Here is a 22,338-nt window from a genome sequence, read left to right on the forward strand (position 1 = left end):
TAATCAGTTACTACCCATAATTATATATATAATAGTGCTGTCAAATCGGTTAATTGCGATTAGTCGCGTCTATCATAAAAGTTTGTTTTTATGTGTGTATTGTGAGCGTCATCTTCTCAGTTCTCGCGCATGTGTCGTGGCGCTCTCGTAAACTCACATCAGAGGCCCACACAGAAGAAAATGAATAAGTGTTATTTCTGCGCACAAAAAGTATTCTAGTCTCTTGATAAACTTAAGGTTGAGCCACTGTAGTCACTTGAACTATTTTAACGATGTCTTTACTAACTTTTCTGGACCGGCCGAATGAAATTGCCTAGAAGCCTTTGGAGGAGTGAGCCAGCTCTCAGATTTCATCAAAAATATCTTAATTTGTGTTCCGAAGATGAACGAAAGTCTTACGGGGTTGGAACAACATGAGGGTGTGTAATTCCTGACAGAATTTTCATTTTTGGGTGAACTAACCCTTTAATAGATGGACATAAAGGAAAAATATCTTAATTTGTGTTCTGAAGATGAACCAAAAGGCTTGTGGGTTTGGAACGACATGAGGGTGAGAGTAAATGATGACTAACCTTTATAAATTGAACTCTATATAGTTCAGTGAACTGTGACGTGGCTCTTGTTTCCTGTGGAGCAGGTTGAGTATGGATCCTTGTGGTGGGCGGAGTCTAGATGAGAGCGGGAGAAGGATCAGAACGTGGAGCTGGACAGACCAGGCTCAAACACCAACACCCCTGAGACCACTCTTTCTGTCGCTCAACAAAAAGATAGGGGTCCGGGTTCTTGGCCAACAGTTGGTGTTTGTGTCATTCCTCGCTTCAGGACAGCAAGCCAGGTTCAGAGTAGGCAGCTGTGAGTCGGTAAGAAAGTGCACAAGTCCTGTCTTTTAATCTGATCACCAATTTTAGCTATTCATATGAGAGTTTTGAGACATTTTCTTGATCCGTCACACTTATTACTCAACTCAGATTGATCCAGCTAAGTGTTTCGTCTGCCGTGTCTTTGCTTACAGTCCAAAGAACACAACACTCCTCCTCAACCCCTCATGTGTAAAGAGGAACTAGTACTTCTGGCATGCAAGGTTGGCCTTCACATGGCTCTGATACGGTTACAGCAGTGCCAAGCCTTCCCATCCAGCTTCACACATGTGAGGATCAGACCTCCACCTTTCCTTCACTCGCTGGTCCGAAGGCTGCAGAGTTTGAGCCACAGAGTACAAATGGAAGAGCCAGACAAGGCCTTCATCCAGCGCTGTCTGCAGGCCTGTCCATGAACTGACACTCATGCAAGATATGACTAAAGGTGCAGTCACATTAGCGAAATTTCATGGGCAAAAAAGTTCCATTGTCAAAACTGCTAAATTGCCTGCTAAAATAGGCCTATGTCAAATATGTTAAAAACAAAAAGTTAACAATAAATAGAGGTTCATCCTCAAAACTGACCACAGAAAGAAAATCTTAAAGAGACAGTAAACCCGAAAATGATCTCATTTACTCACCCTCATGTCATCACACATTTATTTGAATTATATCTGAATAAAAAAAGCACATAGTGAAGCTCACTCGAGATATATCACAGAAACGTAGAGAACTATAACTTAAATAGAACAAAAACAGTCAGTATTGTGTCTAAAATGTAGTAACTTAACATGACCTACTTGTTTATTGAACTATTAAATCAATGTAACATTTGCAATTGTGATAAATATGTCAAATAAATGCTCCCTTGGTCGTGTTAGGTTACTTTATTATATCAAATGTTATAATTAAAATTCCTCAGTATGTTTTTTCTGTGAGTTTCTTTATGTTTGCCGTTACACTCATTTGCAGACATCCCACCTCTCCCGGAAGGTCCGGGAGTCTCCCTCATATTGATAGTGGCTCCCTGATGCCCGCAAATCATATACATGTTTGTTATATACATATTTGTTTTGCTTTTTCCTTGAAAGTGTCTCACAGAGAGGCAGGCAGCGAGCCTCAACAGCTTGACATTGTTACCGGAATAGCCACACTATCACTGTTCACACTGAATGTAATCAAATCAGAATCTTTCTCGCGTTTCGATGCCTCCGTAGTTATTTTTTGTCACCTAAGTTTTAATCAGGCTACTTGTCCGGTCAGCCAAGTAAAATTCTTTCAGTTGCTCCTTCAAAAAATCCACTTATATTTATCATCCTTTAGTGTGAACCTAGATTAATCAAAGTTAACTGAACTTACTGTAGTTAACTGAACCTAGATTAATCAGTTTAACAGTTTTCGATTTCAGTTAATACAGGTGGAGTTGGGGAAGGTGGAGGGTTTCCGGAAGCACGTTTCATCTACAGTAAATGCTAACAAAGTATTTGAAGGTTGAGCATGCGAGCTCATTGGCTACTGATACAGCAGGAACCAATCAGCTGTGCCCTAAAGACAATGATGTGATCCAAGCAGATTGAGTTAAGGACCATCAGCCTGTGCCGTCTAGACTTTCATCTCAGAACTTTATATTTGCTTTTGGGTAACTATTCATATACGCTTCAAGATCGCCTAAATCTTTCTAATAATACAAGAATAGCTTCTTTAACCTAAATAACCAACGGGGGTGTCATGCTCAAAATTATTACTACTATTATTATCCACAGCCTCTAGACCGTCTCTGGTGTGGCGGCTTGAGTTCCCTGTCAGGTTGGGGTTGGACTTCAGGCTCAAGTCTTGAGGTCAAGCCCTCATAAACCCTCAAACAAAAAAATGTAAAACTTCTAAAGCATTTATTAGTCTTAATGTAATATATTAAGTTAATGTTATTCAAATCAAAACTTGTATCTTTTATTTGCACCTGAACTAACATGAACTAAAGTTGAACACCTGTATTTTTATTAATGTTTAAAAAAAGATTATTGAACACTATAACAAATATATTGCTCTCTATTAGTTAATATTACTTGCAATAATTACCCGTAAAAGATCTGCTATAGAAAAGCCTTCACTAAACAAACTACATTAACTGTAAATCTGCCAAATTGGAAGAATCCAGAACTAAGACCTAAGTCACAATAAGATTATTAGACAGTGATAAGCACACAAGACTTTTCACCTGAAGTGATCTGGGTAAAGCCAGACTAACCCAGTTCCGGACTAGATTAATGGCATTACAAGACAAATGAGGGAATGATGAGATTTTTTTTTTATAAAGAGAAGTGAATTTTTACATTTAATTGTTTTTTTTTAATATAGATTGTTTGCTGATGGTAAATATTTTTCAGCCTTTATATGTAATATAGTGTGCAACTCAGCTAATACTCTTCTGGCATTTAATTTTTTTTATTGTTTAAAATGTTTTAAAAATAATTTGCTAGGCCATCCTTCCAATAAAGACACACTATTTTGTTAATTCCATTTTATTTTCAATTTTCTAAACATTTTAAGCTATACAAAGCAATATAAAAAAACAGGGCTCAGAAATATAATTAATGTCACTTAAAAGTTAAATGATCATGATGAGGGATGGGTGTATTAGCTTCTCATATCTACTTACTACATATAAAATAAAGACCATGGTTTAGCCATACAGTAGAATCAAATGAAAGGAAAATATGCCATAGTTAATTTAGTTGACTGAGCTAAATGAACTCAAATAGAAAATATTTATTACATATTCCTTGTGAGCATATATCCTGAACCAAATAGTTATTGCACAAGAGATGGGCTAGTCATATCTATATAGCCACTGTTGTAGCCATGAATCCCGCACCAGCGTCTGTAGGAGGTGCATCTCCGAGAGGCTCGATGAGGACGACGCGGAGCATCGGGTGTGCGCTAGCAGAGGCTCTACTTTCAGCGCAAACCGTCATAAACGTCACCTCACAACCGCAGGAGAGCTTCACCACAAAACTAAAAGAGAACGTGTGAGTGAAGAGAATTAATAAGGCTGAGAGAAGGGGAAAAAAACAGTCATCTGCATCTAGGCAAACCTTAGTATTGTTTAAATAAATGCAGCCTTGGTGAGAAATTCGTATTTCAGAATAATTTTACTGACCTCACACTTTCAAATTATAGATATTTTTTTTAAAACAAAAGGACAATATTTTTAATAATAGACATTCATTGAACATTTAGTAAGGTTATGATGGTTCCACATACGAGGAGGGGTCCCAGGCTCCATTCAGTGAATCAGAGGCAAGGTTACGAACGAGGGTGTGGAAGTGTGTCCATGTGGACGTTCATCTTCATCTCATTCTCCAGGATTTGAACTAGTTGCTGCATGGAAGGCAGGTGCCCGGACTCCAGCTTGGACCAAACTGGAACATCTAACCAGAAAAAAATCCCCAAAAATAGTGTTACCATAGTGATAGTGCAACCACAGCATTTTTCACTTCCGCCAGACTAAACCACTGAATTAGGCAAACGCCACGCAGCCACTCCCTATAGATGTCAACATCCTGTATGATAGACAGTGAACACCTCGAATTCTTCGGATTTGATACACAATAGTTTCTTATTTAGCACAATTTTATTTGCTATAAAAAGGCTTAAAGGGTTAGTTCACCTTAAAATTGAGAATTAAATCATCATTTACTCACCCTGGTGTTGTTCTAAATGCTGTATGCCCTTCTTTCTTTTTTGGACCACAAAAGTCGGCCATATAATGGCAGTGAATAACGAACAGAATCAAGCTTTTTAAAAAAGACGTGTCATTTATCCCAAGTGTTCTGGAACTATACGATATGGTTTGGTGAAAAACAAACCTTATTTAACGAAAATCCTGACCTTGGCAATTGGTCTTCTGCGCATGGATGGATGCACGTTTATGAGACTCAAATAGGAGACATGAAATTCAACGCCTAGAAATCCAAAAAAAAGTATCCGTGCACTATCTCCCGACTGCACCAAACCCAATCGTACAGCCCTAGAACACCTGGAATATACGGCGTAGGATTATTCTGTGATACTTTTGTGTCATTTTTAAAAACCTTGATCCTGGTCGCTAATCACTGCCATTATATTAACGATAGAAGGGCATTAAAACAACACCAGGGTGAGTAAACGATGACTTAATTGAAATTTTAGGGTTAACTGTCCCTTTTAAGGGTTTGAATGTCTTTGGTTGAGTTATGTTGTTCTGAAAGGGGTCATAAAACAGGGATTTTATAAACTATAATCATTCAATTATCCCTTTTAACAAACAAAAACTTTATTTTTTATATACATATATCTATATAAAATAACAATTCTAATAATTTCAACAATAATTATTATAAACAATAATATAAATGACATTTTATACATTGAAATATTAAAATAAATACTTACCATTGAGCGTGATTTCAAAAGCACCCGTAGACATACACTGATTTTCAATCATATTGCTGAAGAAGAACACCATCATACAGGCATATATCTGACAAAAAGAAACAAATCCCATAAGCAAAATAATAATAAGCATTGCTGCGGCTAGTTTTCTTGTACTGCACATATTTGATGTTTAAATACTTTATTTTGTGAGTAGTTTATACATGACTTTTTCTAAATTTTCTAAAAATCAAAGAATGCTAAAATCTTCCTTGTCAACATTTCAGGAATGGCACATTGAGAGTCAGGTGAACATTAACATGAGGCTTGTCCTTTGGTCTCTTGGGTGTTGCATTCTCTCCTAGCACTGCTGACAACACCGAGGTGATGAAGTTAAAGACTAATGAGGTCCATGGGGGGAAAAGTTTCTATTTGAACCCATGTTGGATCTTCCATCTAACCTAGTACTAAAATAGCTTGGTACAAGTCGTAGTTCTCAGAAAATTACAGTTTAGTTTGCCACTGTTTTACAGTTCAGAATTGTTACGTAATCATGACATGGCTTAAACGCACCTTTAAACCACCAAATGCAAATGTTTTAACTAATGCCTGCTACAGACTGTGAGAAAAAATCCTATAAAATCATTACAAATTACACTGTACGACATGGATCTAATAAACTTGGGTACGAAAATGTACGCAGACTGTACGATGATGACGCCTATTGAATCGTAGGCTACAATGCAAGTTAGTATAGAAGAATAAAACGTCATCAGCATGTGCTAGTGGTAAACAAATAGAGCGATGAATCACACTTTGGCAGTTGTGGTTTATAATCTGCGCTGAAAAAAGAGAAGGAAGCAAAAGAGGAGAATATATATGTGGTCATGGCTAAAGGGAAAAGAGGCCAACTTGGCATGACAATCTTGCAAATGGAGCTTGAGGTAAGTAGTTTTAGCGACATGTCGCATCGATCAATACGCCATTTCATGTTGCATTTTTATTGGCTAGTCAGCAGACGTGGGTCGTAGCAGCAAACACACTGTGAGATGATCATGCTAAATTTCTCACACTATCTTTGGACGCAAGACCGTGACAACGCCCCTCTTTGAACCTCTCTCACTGGACCACCGTTTAGGAGCCACGACCACAGAAATCGGTCATCTTTCGCCTGGGACAGCCCAAAATCGTACAATGTGTACCGGTCATAATGGTCTTGCCTTATTCTCCTGACTCCAAACCCAGAGGCCTGGAGCCTGCATGCCAAATAGAGCAAATGGATCCTTGCCCAAAACGATCACTCCGATTAACACCAGCTTAAACATAGACAGAAAGGAAGCAAAGTGCCTGGAGGGAAAAAAAAAAAAAGACACTTTAAAAATTATGAATTATACACAAACAAACACGTATATAATTAATAAATAAATAAAATGTAAATAAATAAAAAAATGAAAAAAATGAATCAATTATTTTGTTATTATTTATACATTCATTCCAGTCCACGAGGCTAGAAGGAACGCAAACGTGACTATGTAACAGTGAGCAGTGTACTGTAGGCCATTACCTGTAGAGAGGCATTGGAAGGTAGTTCTCTCCTTCTATGCGGATGTCTGGGTACCGCTGGTACAAAACCTGCGTGTACTCCTCAAACACCCGCTTGTACCCTCAGGAGATACTGAAACAGAAAACAAACAAGATGAAGACACACCTCAGAGCCTTTGCTTCACTTACACAGAGTGATATTAACGTGAACTGCACTGTTGTGGTGGAACTATATAACAAATCAGAAACGCATTCGATTTTAGTTTTTTTTTTTTATCATCACTGTAATACATATTTTGATTAGATGATCATCTTCTTAAATGGAAGCAAATAGCGTGTGGGAGTATAGGCAATACATTCGTGTCTATTTTCAACGCTATGGCCTTTGTGTGGATATTTTAAGAATGCCAACTTTAAGTATGACTCTTTGGATTTATATGAAATGCTAAAACTTTACAATAAAATCTCCATTGGTGACATTTACTAAGGTTAATAAAAGTATTGTTCATTTGTTAATATCACCATTTACAAATGCATTTTTGCATTTTAAAGTTGTATTTCTTTACATTAGTTAATATGCACTACAAACTAACATAAATGATCGATTAATCGTTTTTAAAAGTTTTTGTTTTGATAATAAATGTGTGTATATATGTGTGTCTGTGTATACATAAACACAGACATATAATTATAATAATATATACACTCACATTTATTATGTAAACAAAAACTTTTATGTTAGACGCGATTAATCGATTTAACAGCACTAATTTATATTTAAAAAGTACAGTACATTTTCATGGTTCAGTACGTATATATATATATATATATATATATATATATATATATATATATATATATATATATATATATAGTTCAGCACTATTTTACGTGTTATGTTTGTTTTCAGTCAGTATCCGTTTTTAAAACTATCGGTTGATTACTCGGTTGTCGACCAGTGCGGTTCAGCTTATAGTTATCGTTAGCGAAATGACCTGGAATATAAACAATAATTTCCATTTCAGATTGTGATAAACGCCCTTCCAATGGATACTACATATTATAGCAGCATCGAATGTGCTTTATAAATCAATAAAAGCTGCATTTATTTAATATGTAACGGTTCAAAAGCAAGCACAGACCCACTAATGGGCTAATGCTCAAATGAGAGCTCTCCACTTAACACCGGATTACTGGCCGATTATAACATCCCGCTGAGGTTTCTTGCGAGACTGCATATGCCATATGAGACAAATTAAGGATTGTCTGTGCATACTGTCACAGTACAGTTTCTCTTCGAGGTTAATCTGTGCTACTATCAACACACTCAATGTCATTATGCAGTCATCGGCCTGTTCCGGGGACCGACGCCAATCGACATAAAAGTGTCGAAACTCATACTCACCAAATCTGGAATTTAAGGAGTGGACCGGCGGCAAACTGCATCTTCATCTTCTTTACGCCATTAATATCCGCAGAGGCGCTGTAAAGAGTACAGGCCCATAATATTATCACCGAGAGAGGCAACCAACGCATCTTCCCCCACGACGATCAGTTACAGAACTGAAGGCAGGAAGTGGACTGCTGAGTTTCATACGGGTAATCCTGAAAGCGACGCTGTGATTGGTTCGTTCCATGACGGGAAGCCCGGCTCATTTCCAAGAATCGGTTCTTTTGAACAGTTCATTTCAGAGAACCGGTTAAAAAAAAAGTTATCTGCGTCCTCACGCTATTGCGTCATGACGTGATTCTTTTTTCTTCTTTTTTTAGGTAGTCTCTTATTGACCTTTTTTGTTGTTGTTGTTGTTGTTGTTTAATGTTTAATCTACCTTAACATTTCTAGCTTTTAAAACTAATTTAAATTTAGTCTTCAAACTTAAAGATTTAAAAATAGGCTACTGACAGGCTCTCTTTAAGCCAATATCAAAGTTCGTCGTCCTGACAAACTTTGTTTTATCTAGTTGTAAATTTAAATGTCTCAGTTTAGTTGTTTGCAAACAACACTACCGGTCAAACGTTTGGAATAATTAAGATGTTTTTGAAAGAAGTCTCTTATGCTGACCAAAGGCTTATTTGATAAAAAAAAAAAAAAAAAAAAAAAAAACAGTAAAATTGTGATTATGCAATTATTGTGCAATTTTGACTGGTAGTTAACGAAAAGTAATTTAAAATTGTTTCATCAACCATACAGTGAATCAACTCGCTTCTCGGCTCATTGCGAGGGTATGTCCTACGGTTCTTTAAGTCGGTGAATTTGTTCTCTGAAAATCTCAAATTCCGTCCGAATCGTGAAAGAGGCCTGTCCCAATACCTATGCCCAATACCCACTGGGACAGGACCAATTCAGGCTTTTTTTGCAACCCGGTTCAGTCGATTCATTAAAAAGATTCGACTCATCGTTTACAAACCGGATATAAACATTTGTTTTTGTTTTTTCTCTAGAAATGTTACACTTTTGACTGTTACGCCTCATATCCATTAATTGACATGTAATGTAAAAAAAGAAAGAAAAAATATTCAAAGATTTTTTTATGCAAGAATCAAGGCTGCCAACCCAAGATCTTGATAAATATGAACGATAAAAGTATGACCACACTATGCAAGGTCGGTACCGAATTTTAAAAACTGAACTTAATAAACTTAGTAAATAATGAATCATTTACTTAGTAATTTAGCGTTGACATTTATTATCAGCGTTTTACAAATAGCAGGCTGGTCCAAAGCATCATCAGTCCATTTGCGATCTTCCGGTGTGGGCGGAGCTTGCGTTCTTAGGACGTAGACAAAGATCGACGTAGTTTTCTCTTCATCCTCACTAGTAGTCTGTGTTGTGTTCGTCATATTTGTGACTGTGACCAGCTCACTTTTTACAACACACCAGCATTTTGCAACGATGGTCGCCAAACAGAGGATCCGTATGGCCAACGAGAAACACAGCAAAAACATCACCCAGAGAGGCAACGTCAAATCGACGGTATGACGTCTCTTCACGATCTTCAACAGTGTATCCGCAGAGGAGAAATTAACTTAATGTAATGTGCTAACTGGCTCATTTGAATAAATTGATATTAGGAGTTATGGTTTATCGTTCTTTGTATCGAAATACTGTCCTTATACTGCAGTATGCGGAAGCCCACTGCTCTAACGTTACTACTATTAAATAATGCGCGATTGCAACTGATCTGAATGTGAATTCACACAGAGAACCGTGAGTGATGAGAAAGTGTCGGTGGGACCGTGGCTCTTGGCACTCTTCATCTTTGTTGTTTGCGGCTCAGGTGAGTGAACTTACCAATTCAAAAGATTACCAAGTGATGTATATCATGTCGTAGACTGAATAATAAACACGTTCATTTGAATGCCATTTGTTTTTATACGAGCTGGTGTTGCGCTTTTTACTGAGTCCAAGATATGTAGACACAGCTGACCTCCACTCAACTTTTTTTTTTGGCACACTCACACTGTGAAACCTTGTGAAGGCCGAGATAATAATGCACACTATTTACATGGACAAGGCTGGACTGATAGCATGACTTTATCTGCTCATTTTCATGGGGTACAGCACGTGGATTTGCAGGTGTTGCTACTCTCAAAACAGCATTGAAGAGCATTGCCAACAACACTGCTTAAAGTCACCATGAAATCAGAATGTTCAATGTACAAATAAAACAAGTATCTTAAAGGATTTATCCGTGCAGTGCATGCACATAAACTATGAAAGTGTAAGGGTCGGGATAATGTACATCCAGCCGGTTTTTATCGCAGAATAAACCCTGACAGGGTGATCTTGCACCAGCCTGAAGGGGTTTTATTCTGCAATAACAACCGGCTGGAAGTACATTATCCCGTTTATTACACGGCTACTTGCCACATAAGTAAATAATCAGACACAAAATATTTACTTGAGTTAAAACATTTTCTTAGGTCTTCAAACACAAAGCTTCCACGGAGAGAGCAGTTGCTAGCGTGGCAAGTTCAAACTAGATGGACATTTAAGGGATACAGTATACAGTCACACCACTTATTACACAGCGTTTCGCCACATAACTAATTATGGGGATAAGAAATATTGATATGAGTTTTAATATTTTCTTAGCTCACCAAACGCAAGCAAGCGTAAAGCACCGACTTCAGTGACAGTTACCCGGATGAGCCTGTGTTGTCAGTTTTTACAGGTTGTTATCGGGGAATAAAATCCCGCTGGATGGTGCGATTGACCAATCAGAATCAAGTATTCCACAGACTTAACTTCCCCTCCCTCTTGAAACGTTTCTTCTCTTCTCTGATGATGTGTTTACTGGCATGAGGGCGGGACAACCTGTCACTCACATGAAATCCACCAATAGCAAACCACAACCATCCAATCAATTCCCCATGGACAAAATCAAGTCCCGGCCTAAATGTGTTTCTTGTTCGAGAAGCTTTCATTCAGAAATCCGTCACAATATGCAAGAAAAGACTATCGTAACGTTCGTATCTATCTTGTAATGGATCTCATTACCAGTTGGCTCAGATCTACAAATTCTTTAGCTTAAGCCGAGCTCAGACTATAGGTGTTTCTGGCTGATTTATGTCTGATTTACCCCTCCCGACATCCAGAGAAAAAAATTAAATCCAGGGCATCGTTTGGTTCCGATGTTCGGCCCAGGTTATCTGATAATGTTCGGCATTTTCAGATCAAACCTTAAACCTCCCGATCTGCTCGCGGACACACCGGGGCCGTCCCGATTTGATCAAACATGTTTGATGTTTAGGACTTTAAATCAGGATGATTACGTCAGTACTTCCACAATAGCCAATGAGAGACGCATCTATAAGGAGACAATGATGCAACCAGCTTTCACAATCAGTTAAAGCCACACCGCGGAACTTTTGCGGGCGCTAGGGGCACTAGACCTGGAACTTTCACGTCTAGCGCCCCTAGAGGCCACAAGCGCCGCAGCACTGTCGCAAAAGTCTAGAAGACAGTATATCAGAGCCTATGGTCACGTGACGGCCGTAAAGCGATACGTTCTCCAGGTCACATGACCTGTTCAACGACGGTCCGTCTCCTCCAAACTTACATAGGCGGTATTTCAAGAGGGCAGCCCCGCTCGGAGCATTAATAGTGTCAAACGCTGTATATTGGCCTGAGGAATCATTTAAAATAACTCGTATGCGTCAACTCTTTAGGTCACAAAGTCCACGGTGTGGCTTTAAGATTTTAAAACTCCTGTAGTTTGAGCCCGGCTTTAGTCATAAATGGCTCCATCTGGACTATACGTGGCACTTGCTCTGACACGGGTCTCTTCCAGCTCGAGCTGGGTCTTCTTTACCCCGTGTCCTTTGGGAATCTGTTTGCATTGAACGAATGACATTTTCGTCCTGTGTTTTCGGGGTCATCTTGCTCTCTGTTTGCCTGCCCTAACTTTGTGACATGGATGATTTTGCAATCTTTTTTTATCTGATTAGATCCAGAAAGCATCCGTTAAAGATGACACTCTTTGGGAAAAAGAGATAAAATGGCCCATTATAACGCGATAAAGCTTGCACTTATGTTGTTATAAACCTTGACTTCACAAAGTTCAGGTTATCAATATTCTTTCTCCTCAATTTTTCCAGTTTTTCACCATTTTGTTTTTTGTCTGTCCTCAGCAATATTCCAGATCATTCAGAGCATTCGAATGGGCATGTAAAGAGGACCAATGTTGTCTCAACTCTCCACTCCTTGCCACTTCCACATACTGCACCCCAACTTTGCCAAGGAACTTTTCTGAAAGGCTTTTTGTTGATTTAATTGATTTTTCTTCTTCTGTGAGGTGCAACGATCCTGTCATTCCTCTCTGGTGCCTTTTTAATGAAGAAAAAAATCAAAAAGCCATAAAATTGCATTCCGATCAATTGTAATGTTATCTTTTGTCAATCTATACTTTGATGTAATGTGAAAATCTTGATGTTGCAAGGAGTGATGTGATTTGTAAAGCCTGACTTCTCGATCATTCCTGAAATAATTGTGCAAAAGTGGTTTAATGTTATTATTTGGGCCCCCAAAACAGTCAACCATTTTGTGGTTTCCACAGGATATTACGAATGAAAAGCCAGTCAGCTCATCTAAATCACACCTCGTATTACTTTTCTTTAACTTGTTTTCTTAGTAATTTAATAGCTGCCTCCTTTCTTCCAGAATATGAAATTTCAGCCTGAATAATGTAATTCTCTGGCACATTGTGGTTCTCTTTACTGTAATAAAATGAGTTTTTCTCAGATGATGTTATAGTCATGTGTCATGATAGCATAATGGAGGAAGAGAAACAAAGAGCTGGATGTAAAATAAAATGTAAATGTTGGGTACCAGACAGTTAACGGCACCCATTGACTTCCATAGTAGAAAAAAAAAAAAAATACCATTGAAGTCAATGCGTGCTGTCGACTATTCTTCAGAAATATCTTCTTTTGTGTTCAACAGAAGAAAGAAACTCATACAGGTTTAGAGCAACTTGAGGGTGAGTCATTTTTAGGTGAATTATCCCTTTAAGAAATACTTGAATTTCAGTGTGGAACAAATTCTGCTTCAACACAAGTAACATTTTATAAGTGTTTGTAAAAATTAAAATGTTCAGTACTGAAAGACCGTTGTATTTAATTATAGAAGCAATATTATTTTACTGTTCATGAACATGGTATCATGCTGTTCTTCTCTCCCTTCTAGTAAAGCATCCAGACAGTATAAATAAGGCAATCTTCAGTGTGGCTTCTGATTGCTAGTTCTTGTTCATTTAAAGAAATCCTTCAGTTGTGACTTAATGATACCAGAAAGAAGAGAGATAGGTTGTTAAAGGAGAAGTTCACTTTTAAAATGAAAATTCTGTCATCATATAATCACCCTTATGTTGTTTCAAACCTGTATGAATTTATTTCTTCTGCTGAACAGAAAGGAAGATATTTAGAAGACTATCAGTAACCAGGCAGTTTTTGGGTCCCATTGACTTCCATAGTATATTTTTTTCCTACTATGGAAGTCAATGGGACCCAAAAACTGCCTGGTTACTGATATTCTTCTAAATATCTTCCTTTCTGTTCAGCAAAAGAAAGAAATTTGAAACAACATGAGGGTGATTATATGATGACAGAATTTTCATTTTAAAAATGAAGTTCTCCTTTAAAGTCCGCATAGTCAATAATTGTATCCCTTAAAACTCATCTTCAATCACCAAAATTACATTTAAAAGTTTTTTCCTTGGAATTATTCATGCCTTAAAATAGCTTGAACGTATCTCTACACCCTTGCCTCATTTAGTATACGCGGTTCTTTGAATATGCAAATTAGCCCCGCCTCCACTCACTCCAGCTCAGAGATCCACTCGTTGACGATCACACATTTGATTGGTTGCAGGCGATTTCAACCCACTTTTTTTAGACTGTCTTTGGTTCACTGCAGTTTTAAGTATACATATAAATACACATCAATTGTGGTTTTGCACATGGTTTGATATATTAAAACACCACATAGACATATTTACATTAAAAACTTGTTTTGCACCAATGGTTAAATAGTTTAACATTAAAGTTCTTTTTTAATTATCAGGACTGTCGAAACTGTTCAGGATTGGTAAAGTATAATACAACATAAAATATTAAGGATACATTAAACAGATAGGCCTAAACATTAACCCGTAGTTCAGTTTTGGACGCTACTCGAGTCTCCGCAAGGTGGCGCTACGGACCCATCAGTTCTCTATTACTTTCATTGGCCACGAAGAAGAGCGGAGCCGCCCGCTGTTGTCAGAGATGTTGCTGTGGAGACCTGAAGTTTACGATTCAGGCAAGACAAACAATTAATTAATTTTCTTATTAACAGCTAACAGTCACCAACTCAAGTCATTAGCTCCGTATATCCGAGTATGAAAACCTTTGGTCAAACCTAAGCGAAATAACGCTGGTAACTGCAGTCTGTGAATGTGTCCCCTCACATTAGCAGGTTAGTTCAATGTTTGAACAGTTACACTGACACAACACAAATGTAATTTCGTCTCAGATGTGTAACGTTTGCGTGTCTGTTTTGCATGAGGACCAGATTTTCCAGCTAGCCGGGTAAGCTGGGGAAAGATGATCATATTTCCATCTCTTGATTATCATATGGCACAATATCTCACCTCCTCAGCACGTTTAATGAACAGCTGTTCTCTTCTCATTCCATCTGGATATCAACATTTGTGTGATTTATTTATTTAAAAGGCGCCTTTAATAAAAAGCATTATTATTATTAATAGCAATCTGTTAAAAAAAAACAGGTCTCAAGTTAATTTAGAAAATGTATAGAAAAACATAGTATTATAGTTGAATAGCATATGTTTTTCTGTCTACTTGTTAATGAAGTAGACACATTAATAAATTATGGACACATTAATGAAGATTTTAGAGTATTTTTAATATTATTATTATTATTTTCAAGTGAAAAGATTACCATCAGGCCATTTGGGTAAAATTATATTTAATAATTCCACAAATTAGATGTACAACTCAGACAACTTTGCTTTTCATTACAACCTATTGAGTGAAATCCTTCAATCTGAATTCATTGTGTTGCTACACTGAAAAATACAGAATCGGTCAAAAGTTTGAAAACATTAAGATGTTTTTGAAAGAAGTTTTTTTTTGCATGTTTAAATTGTTTTGTGGAAACCGTGATTCATTTTTTTCTGGAATCTTTGTTGAATAGAAAGGTAAAAAGAACAGAATTTAGGCTATTTAAAATAGAAGTAAATTGTAACATTATAAATGTGTTAACTGTCTCTTTTGATCAAGTTAATTCATCCTTGCTGAATAAAAGTATATATTGTTTTCACATATTAATTACCCCAAACCTTTGAATGGTAGTGTATCATGGTTTCCACGTAATTAAAAAAAAAAATAAAATAATCAGCAGCACATCTAGTCAAGTCAAGTCAAGTCAACTTTATTTATATAGCGCTTTTCACAATACAGATTGTATCAAAGCAGCTTCACAGTATTAAATAAAATAGTACATCAGTGTTTGTTTCTGGTGTAAAACATCCACGTTTGGTAATGCAGATCAATAGCACTGTTGAATCGATTAATCAATTTAAGCATCCCCAACTGAGCAAGCCAAAGGCAACAGTGGCAAGGAACCGAAAAACTCCATCAGGTGACCTAATGGAGAAAAAAAAAACCTTGGGAGAACCCAGGCTCAGTCGGGGGCCAGTTCTCCTCTGGCGTTTATGAAGTAGAGACCGGATTTAACTGTAAGATTAAAATATTATATGAATGCCTGGCTGAAGAGATGCGTCTTTAATCTAGTTTTAAACTGGGAGAGCGAATCTGAGCAACGAACAGTATCAGGAAGGCTATTCCAGAGTTTTGGTGCTAAATGTGAAAATGCTCTCCCTCCTTTGGTGGTATTATTGATAATAATAATGAATGTTTCTTGAGCAGCAAATCCTCATATTAGAATGATTTCTGAAGGATCATGTGACACTGAAGACTGGAGTAATGATGCTGAAAATTCAGCTTTGATCACAGGAATAAATATATTTTAAAACATTAAAACAGAAAACAGTTATTTGAAATTGTAATAATATTTCACAATCTGTTTTTACTGTATTTTTGATCATGGTAGTGTGATCACATTTTGACTGGTAGTGTGTGTGTGTGTGTGTGTGTGTGTTTGTGTGTGTGTGTGTGTGTGTGTGTGTGTGTGTGTGTGTGTGTGTGTGTGTGTGTGTGTGTGTGTGTGTCATAACCATCGTAATTTCCCCATTCTTGGACAAATAAAGGTTTCTTTCTTCTTCTTCTATATATATATTGGGGATGCACCGGTATGACATTTTTGGCCGATAACCGATAATTCTTTATATTTGAAAGCAGATAACCGATAATTCTTTATATTTGAAAGCAGATAACCGATAATTCTTTATATTTGATAGCAGATAACCGATAATTCTTTATATTTGATAGCAGATAACCGATAATTCTTTATATTTGATAGCAGATAACCGATAATTCTTTATATTTGAAAGCAGATAACCGATAATTCTTTATATTTGAAAGCAGATAACCGATAATTCTTTTTATTTGATAGCAGATAACCGATAGCCTAATTCTTTTTATTTGATAGCAGATAACCGATAGCCTAATTCTTTATATTTGAAAGCAGATAACCGATAATTCTTTATATTTGAAAGCAGATAACCGATAATTCTTTATATTTGATAGCAGATAACCGATAATTCTTTATATTTGATAGCAGATAACCGATAATTCTTTATATTTGAAAGCAGATAACCGATAATTCTTTATATTTGATAGCAGATAACCGATAGCCTAATTCTTTATATTTGAAAGCAGATAACCGATAATTCTTTATATTTGAAAGGAGATAACCGATAATTCTTTATATTTGATAGCAGATAACCGATAGCCTAATTCTTTATATTTGAAAGCAGATAACCGATAATTCTCTATATTTGATAGCAGATAACCGATAATTCTCTATATTTGATAGCAGATAACCGATAATTCTCTATATTTGATAGCAGATAACCGATAATTCTTTATATTTGAAAGCAGATAACCGATAATTCTCTATATTTGATAGCAGATAACCGATTTTTTGGCCAATGAATTTAAATCCAATTTTTTTAATATAATTTTTGAGAACCTGATTACAAAACAAGTCTCACCACTAGAAGCTATGTCCCAAGGACACAATTATAATATATTATAATTATAATTTTATGTAGCCTATATGAAAGACTTGTTCTGCACATGTTGCACTTAACTGTATTTTCCTTTTTTGAATTGATTTCAATCATATTTCAACCAATTCAAAACCGTCATGATGAACAGTCTGAAGTGTCTCAGCGGAAGGAAAGAATCCATTAATTATCGGCTTTAATATATCGGCCACATTTTCTTATCAGGCCGATAACAATAACATTAAAAATGAACATATGGGTCGATACCGATATGGTGGCTGTATGTAATTTGAACGTAACATGTAATTTATACATTCTGCAAAAGTTTGCCCAGGAGTGTTTATTGCTAAAGATAGTGGGGTAAATGTTTTTACATTTTGTGCTATGACGACTAAAATAACAAATGTTTCCCTCACCCTTTATTTCCCTTAAAGGATTAGTTCACTTTAAAATGAAAATTAGCCCATGATTTACTCCCCCTCAAGCCATCCTCGGTGTATATGACATTCTTCTTTCAGACGAGTACAATCGGAGTTATGTAAAACAATATACTGGCTCTTCCAAGCAAAAACATGCATCCATCCATCGTAAACAAACTCCAAACGGCTCCAGGCGGTTAATTAAGGTCTTCTGAAGAAAAAACGATGAGTTTGTGTAAGAAAAATATTAATATTTAGAACTTTTTAAAGTAAAATAACTAACTTCCTGAACATACGGATTCCACTTAAGTCTAAATGCAACTTATGCAAGTAATGCGTCATACTGCTGATATTTACGCTACACCATGACGCACCACGCTACTTCCGACGTCATCAATTTGGTAAGTTGCGCATTATTAGGGGCAAGAAGACTGCGTTTGGCCGGAAGTTAGTTATTTTACTTTAAAAAGTTTTACATATTAATATTTTTCTTACTCATCGTTTTGCTTCAGAAGGCCTTTATTAACCCCCAGGAGCCGTTTGGAGCTTGTTTATGATGGATGGATGCATGTTTTTGAGCTTCAATCTATTGGTTGCAATCCACTCCTATTATAAAACCTGGAAGAGCCAGGATATTTTTTAATATAACTTCGATTGTATTCGTCTGAAAGAAGAAAGTCATATACACCTAGGATGGCTTGAGGGCGAGTAAATCATGGGCTAATTTTCATTTTAAAGTGAACTACTCCTTTAATAACACATTGACTGATGTGTAATGACCCTCTACATGCTAGACGTATATCCAAATATGTCACAATCTAAAAGTAAACGCACATTGTTCTTGCATATTCCCCCATCTTACCCTACACAGGTGTTCAGTACAGGTGTTTGAATGTTCATCACTGAAGTTCTCATGTGTTTATTTCTTGTCTTTGCACCTAAAGGCTTTATACGATGTCTTCGTCACTGACTGGTGTTTAGAGACACTCTCCAGCCCAGTCTACGCTCGCGATGCTGCAAGCCGAGACCCTCCAACTGCTGTGCCTCACAGCCTCCAGCGGGGTCCCTCTCTTCTCACGCGGCTCCACCAAGCAGCTTCCCTTTTCCATCGTCGGCTCCCTAAACGGCGTCCATATGTTCGGCGCGGGCCACGGGGCTCAGCTATCGAGCTGCGAGACGGATCGGGGCAGCCGTGTGGTTTGGGAGGTCTTCCAGGAGAGCCTGATGCTGATCGCGGTGAGTGGCGGCGGGGGCTCCGGCGTCAGCGAGCTGCAGTTGCGCCGCCTGCTGGAGAACGTGTGGAACTGCATGGTCTTGGTCCTGGGACAGGACGAGCTGGCGAACATACGCAACGTGGAGCGGTTAAAGCGGGAGCTGCGCTCTTGCTACCGCCTGTTCGACTTGCTCTTGGACCGCGTCAATGACGAGCAGGGCTTTATGGGAGATCTGACGCAATGCGCCGACTGCTTGGTTCCCTCCACCTCCGCCTTGCTTCAGGACGCCCTGGACTCCTTCGCCCAAGCGGCGGAGAGCGAGTTCGGCTGCCTGCTAGTGCGCGGGCGTGTGGCTCAGGCCACGGAGAAGTGGTGGTCTCGACTGACTTCCCAGGAAGTTGTTGTGCTGTCAATCCTGGTGCACTCACTTTCTAATGCATCTTCGTGTGACTACCCGGTCTTCCTGCCCCAGGGGAGTCCCACCGTCGCCATTCGCTTGCTCGGTTTCCAACTCCTCCCCGGGGTTCACGTGTGCGTCCTCTGTGGCCCCAAACCCTCTTTGTACAAGGCGGAGAATGAGCTTGTTAGTCGTTTTTGGTCCACTTTGGTGGAGAATCTACGCAGTTGTTTGGAGCAGGCCGACCGATCCACTCTTCCTCCGTCTGTGAGCCTTCGCTGGGACGTCCAGGCTCTTCTGCTCATCAACCGCGAGTCTCGACGCGCTGTCACCGTCTGCCCTCGGGTCCGTGGCGGAGCTCCAGCGGAGGCTACGCCTCTCCTTTCATCAGGAAGGCGCTTGGAGCTCCTTCGGCTTTTTTACACTTTTGCCGTGACTCGATATTTTACCTCGCAGGAGACATCAGTCTCGTCAGCCTCGCAGGATTTTTCTCAGGGATTTACCCACGTCCCAGTGCAGTGCTACCTTGTGACTGAGGAGTGTAAGTGTTACGGCCTGCAGAGTCCCCAACACCAGCTCTTCCTCCTCATGGATCTCTCTGTGCCGACGTTTGCCTTGCGTACTGTCGCTACACAGACTCTCTCAGCGATTACTTCAGCGACTGCTTTTTAAGACCTCGCTTTGCTCCTGTATGGGTCACTTAACCGGGCACCAACGGATCTGGCATTAAAGGGGAAAACTCTTCAAAAAATTAAAATGCTGTCATTGTTTTCTCACCCACGTCGTTGCATAACCTGTTTGACTTTGTTTCTCCTGTGAAATGCTAAAGAAGATATATTTTTTATCCGAAACAACATTGAATCCCATTGACTTTAATTGTACCCCACCAAAACATTTTGCCAGATATCTTATTTTGTTTTTCACAGAAGTAAGAAAGACATACAGGTTTGGGACAAAATGAGTAAATGATGACAGAATTTTCATTTTTGGATGAACTATCCCTTTAACTTTATGGTTAAGCTTGTGAATTTATTTGGTTACACTTTACAACAGGGGTCAATTTTTTAGCATTAAACTAACCATGAATAGTCCTTTTTTTATTAATATTGGTTAATCCAATGATCATTATAATGCTAGAATGTTCATTTCTGCATCTACTAATACTTTGAACAATAATTAACAGTGAACAATAGCAGATTTGTAGATGAATACTAAGCTAGATTAATACATACTGTAAAAGTGTTCATTGTTAATGAATGTTTGTTCACAATAAAATAACTTTAAGATGTTAAATGAACAATAGCAGATTTATAAATTAACCTTGATTAATACAGTGTATAATGTAGTTTGCATAATGCATTAATCTTAACAAATTGAACCTTATTTTAAGTGTTGCCAATATCATTTTATATTGTTACAGCGCAAACGTTTTTCCTTAAGAACTAGAGTAACAGGATTTAACCAAATGAGATTCTGTCAATCAAAATACGGAGCACTTATTAACTCTACTGTATGACTGTTTATGTGTAGCATTCACACTGTGAGACCAAATTCTACCTTTGATTTGTACTGAACATGAATGCATTTTTGAAAGCTGTGTATGTTAATATTCAATTAATGACACTGGTGAATAAATTAGTGTATTAGTGGTGTTAATGTTGATTAGTGATGTGAATAAATACATATTGTTTGAAATGCATCTTTAGATTTTTGCTTTTTGGAAATAAAATCATTCTGCGTTCTAGCATTAAATCTGCTTTTACTATTTTTATGATCCACAGTCAGATTTATGAATTCTTTTTTTTAAGTCAGTGTATCTCTTTGTAACCACTCCCTCTGCTGGCCAGTCTTATTATGTTCCAAAAAACAGTTCTGGATATGTGTTTTAAGAAGTGTAAGGACCACCTGTCGGTCCAACGGCAGAATCCAGAGTGTTCCACGTACAAGACAAACACATTCAGCATAGTCTCACATGTTACTTGAAACTGCTGAAAAATTCCAGTGTTACAGTTATTTTACAGAAGTCACACGGCCTAGAATGCATAACATCTACAACCTTTAACCTAAGTATACTGTTGCACACAACACTTACAGTAAAGCAGTCGTGTGTTTTAAAAATAAACTAAACTAGCGTACATGTAAAGCACAAACAGCTATAATGTGTGTTCTATGAGATAAGCACAATGTGTTTAATATTACAAATTTGAAAATACAAAGAAATGCATACTTGACAGCAGAGACACACACAGTGGTTTGTGAGTTCTGACTCAAGTCAGCTTTATTTATACAGCGCTTTTTACAATAAAGATTGTTGCAAAGCAGCTTTACAGTGATAACAGGAAAATAACGCAACATTGTTTGTTTCGGCTGTAGATCTAGAAGAAAATAGTGTCATAGTCCAAGTAAGTTTAGTGATAGTTAATTTTTGTCGTAAAAAAAGTTTAATTAATTTTGTTGATTTGTATATAGGCGCTCATCGTCCAGCTCAGTTCAGTTCTCATATAATAGTGTCAATGCAGGCAGGTCAATAAAATTGTTGAATATTAAAGGTATAGCGGAGGATCTTTCCGAATTTTAGATAAGACCCGCCCTCTCCACTTTTTGAAAAGTTTGATTGATTCACCAGAATGATTGACAATTAGGAGGACCAATATTATAGGTGATCCACCCGGAAGTAAAAAATCCTCCGCTATACCTTTAAGTGTCCCCAACTAAGCAAGCCAGAGGCGGCAGTGGCAAGCAACCCAAACTCCATTAGGTGAGAGAATGGAGAAACACACCTTGGGAGAAATGTGCCCCAAAGGC

General features: G+C 37.8%; 3 protein-coding genes across 4 annotated transcripts; 2 read left to right on the forward strand and 1 right to left on the reverse strand.

Annotated features, from left to right (window-relative positions):
* Positions 1 to 3,360: 3,360 nt before the first annotated feature.
* selenot1a (selenoprotein T, 1a) lies at positions 3,361 to 8,384 on the reverse strand. The gene is made up of 6 exons (XM_081374405.1): positions 8,215 to 8,384; positions 6,832 to 6,942; positions 6,488 to 6,614; positions 5,289 to 5,376; positions 4,119 to 4,285; positions 3,361 to 3,869 (listed from the first exon to the last, which is right to left on the reverse strand). Exons 1-5 carry the CDS (start codon positions 8,343 to 8,345, stop codon positions 4,161 to 4,163), a joined length of 582 nt encoding a protein of 193 aa, XP_081230531.1. The 5' UTR covers positions 8,346 to 8,384; the 3' UTR covers positions 3,361 to 3,869; positions 4,119 to 4,160.
* An 834-nt stretch (positions 8,385 to 9,218) lies between these two features.
* On the forward strand, positions 9,219 to 13,055 carry LOC308696055 (stress-associated endoplasmic reticulum protein 1). The gene is made up of 3 exons (XM_081374406.1): positions 9,219 to 9,783; positions 10,012 to 10,087; positions 12,444 to 13,055. Exons 1-3 carry the CDS (start codon positions 9,703 to 9,705, stop codon positions 12,482 to 12,484), a joined length of 198 nt encoding a protein of 65 aa, XP_081230532.1. The 5' UTR covers positions 9,219 to 9,702; the 3' UTR covers positions 12,485 to 13,055.
* Positions 13,056 to 14,537: 1,482 nt separating this feature from the next.
* fuz (fuzzy planar cell polarity protein) lies at positions 14,538 to 21,282 on the forward strand. Of its 2 annotated transcripts, none has more exons than XM_081374398.1 (2): positions 14,538 to 14,766; positions 18,867 to 21,282. In XM_081374398.1, the coding sequence occupies exon 2, from the start codon at positions 18,934 to 18,936 to the stop codon at positions 20,203 to 20,205; it is 1,272 nt and encodes a 423-aa protein (XP_081230524.1). In that variant the 5' UTR covers positions 14,538 to 14,766; positions 18,867 to 18,933; the 3' UTR covers positions 20,206 to 21,282. The 2 variants fall into 2 exon arrangements, with proteins under 2 accessions (XP_081230524.1, XP_081230525.1); XM_081374399.1 differs by having other exon boundaries at positions 14,538 to 14,610.
* The last annotated feature ends 1,056 nt before the right edge of the window (positions 21,283 to 22,338 follow it).

This window comes from Scardinius erythrophthalmus (genome assembly GCF_964197995.2).
Source record: "Scardinius erythrophthalmus genome assembly, chromosome: 9".
Classification (NCBI taxonomy): Eukaryota; Metazoa; Chordata; class Actinopteri; order Cypriniformes; family Leuciscidae; genus Scardinius; species Scardinius erythrophthalmus.

Coding starts and splice junctions, on each gene's coding strand:
- LOC308696055 (XM_081374406.1), top strand. CDS start 9,703: ATGGTCGCCAAACAGAGGATCCGTATGGCCAACGAGAAACACAGCAAA. Junction 9,784..10,011: donor GAGGCAACGTCAAATCGACG/GTATGACGTCTC, acceptor GAATTCACACAG/AGAACCGTGAGTGATGAGAA. Junction 10,088..12,443: donor CTTTGTTGTTTGCGGCTCAG/GTGAGTGAACTT, acceptor GTCTGTCCTCAG/CAATATTCCAGATCATTCAG.
- fuz (XM_081374398.1), top strand. CDS start 18,934: ATGCTGCAAGCCGAGACCCTCCAACTGCTGTGCCTCACAGCCTCCAGC.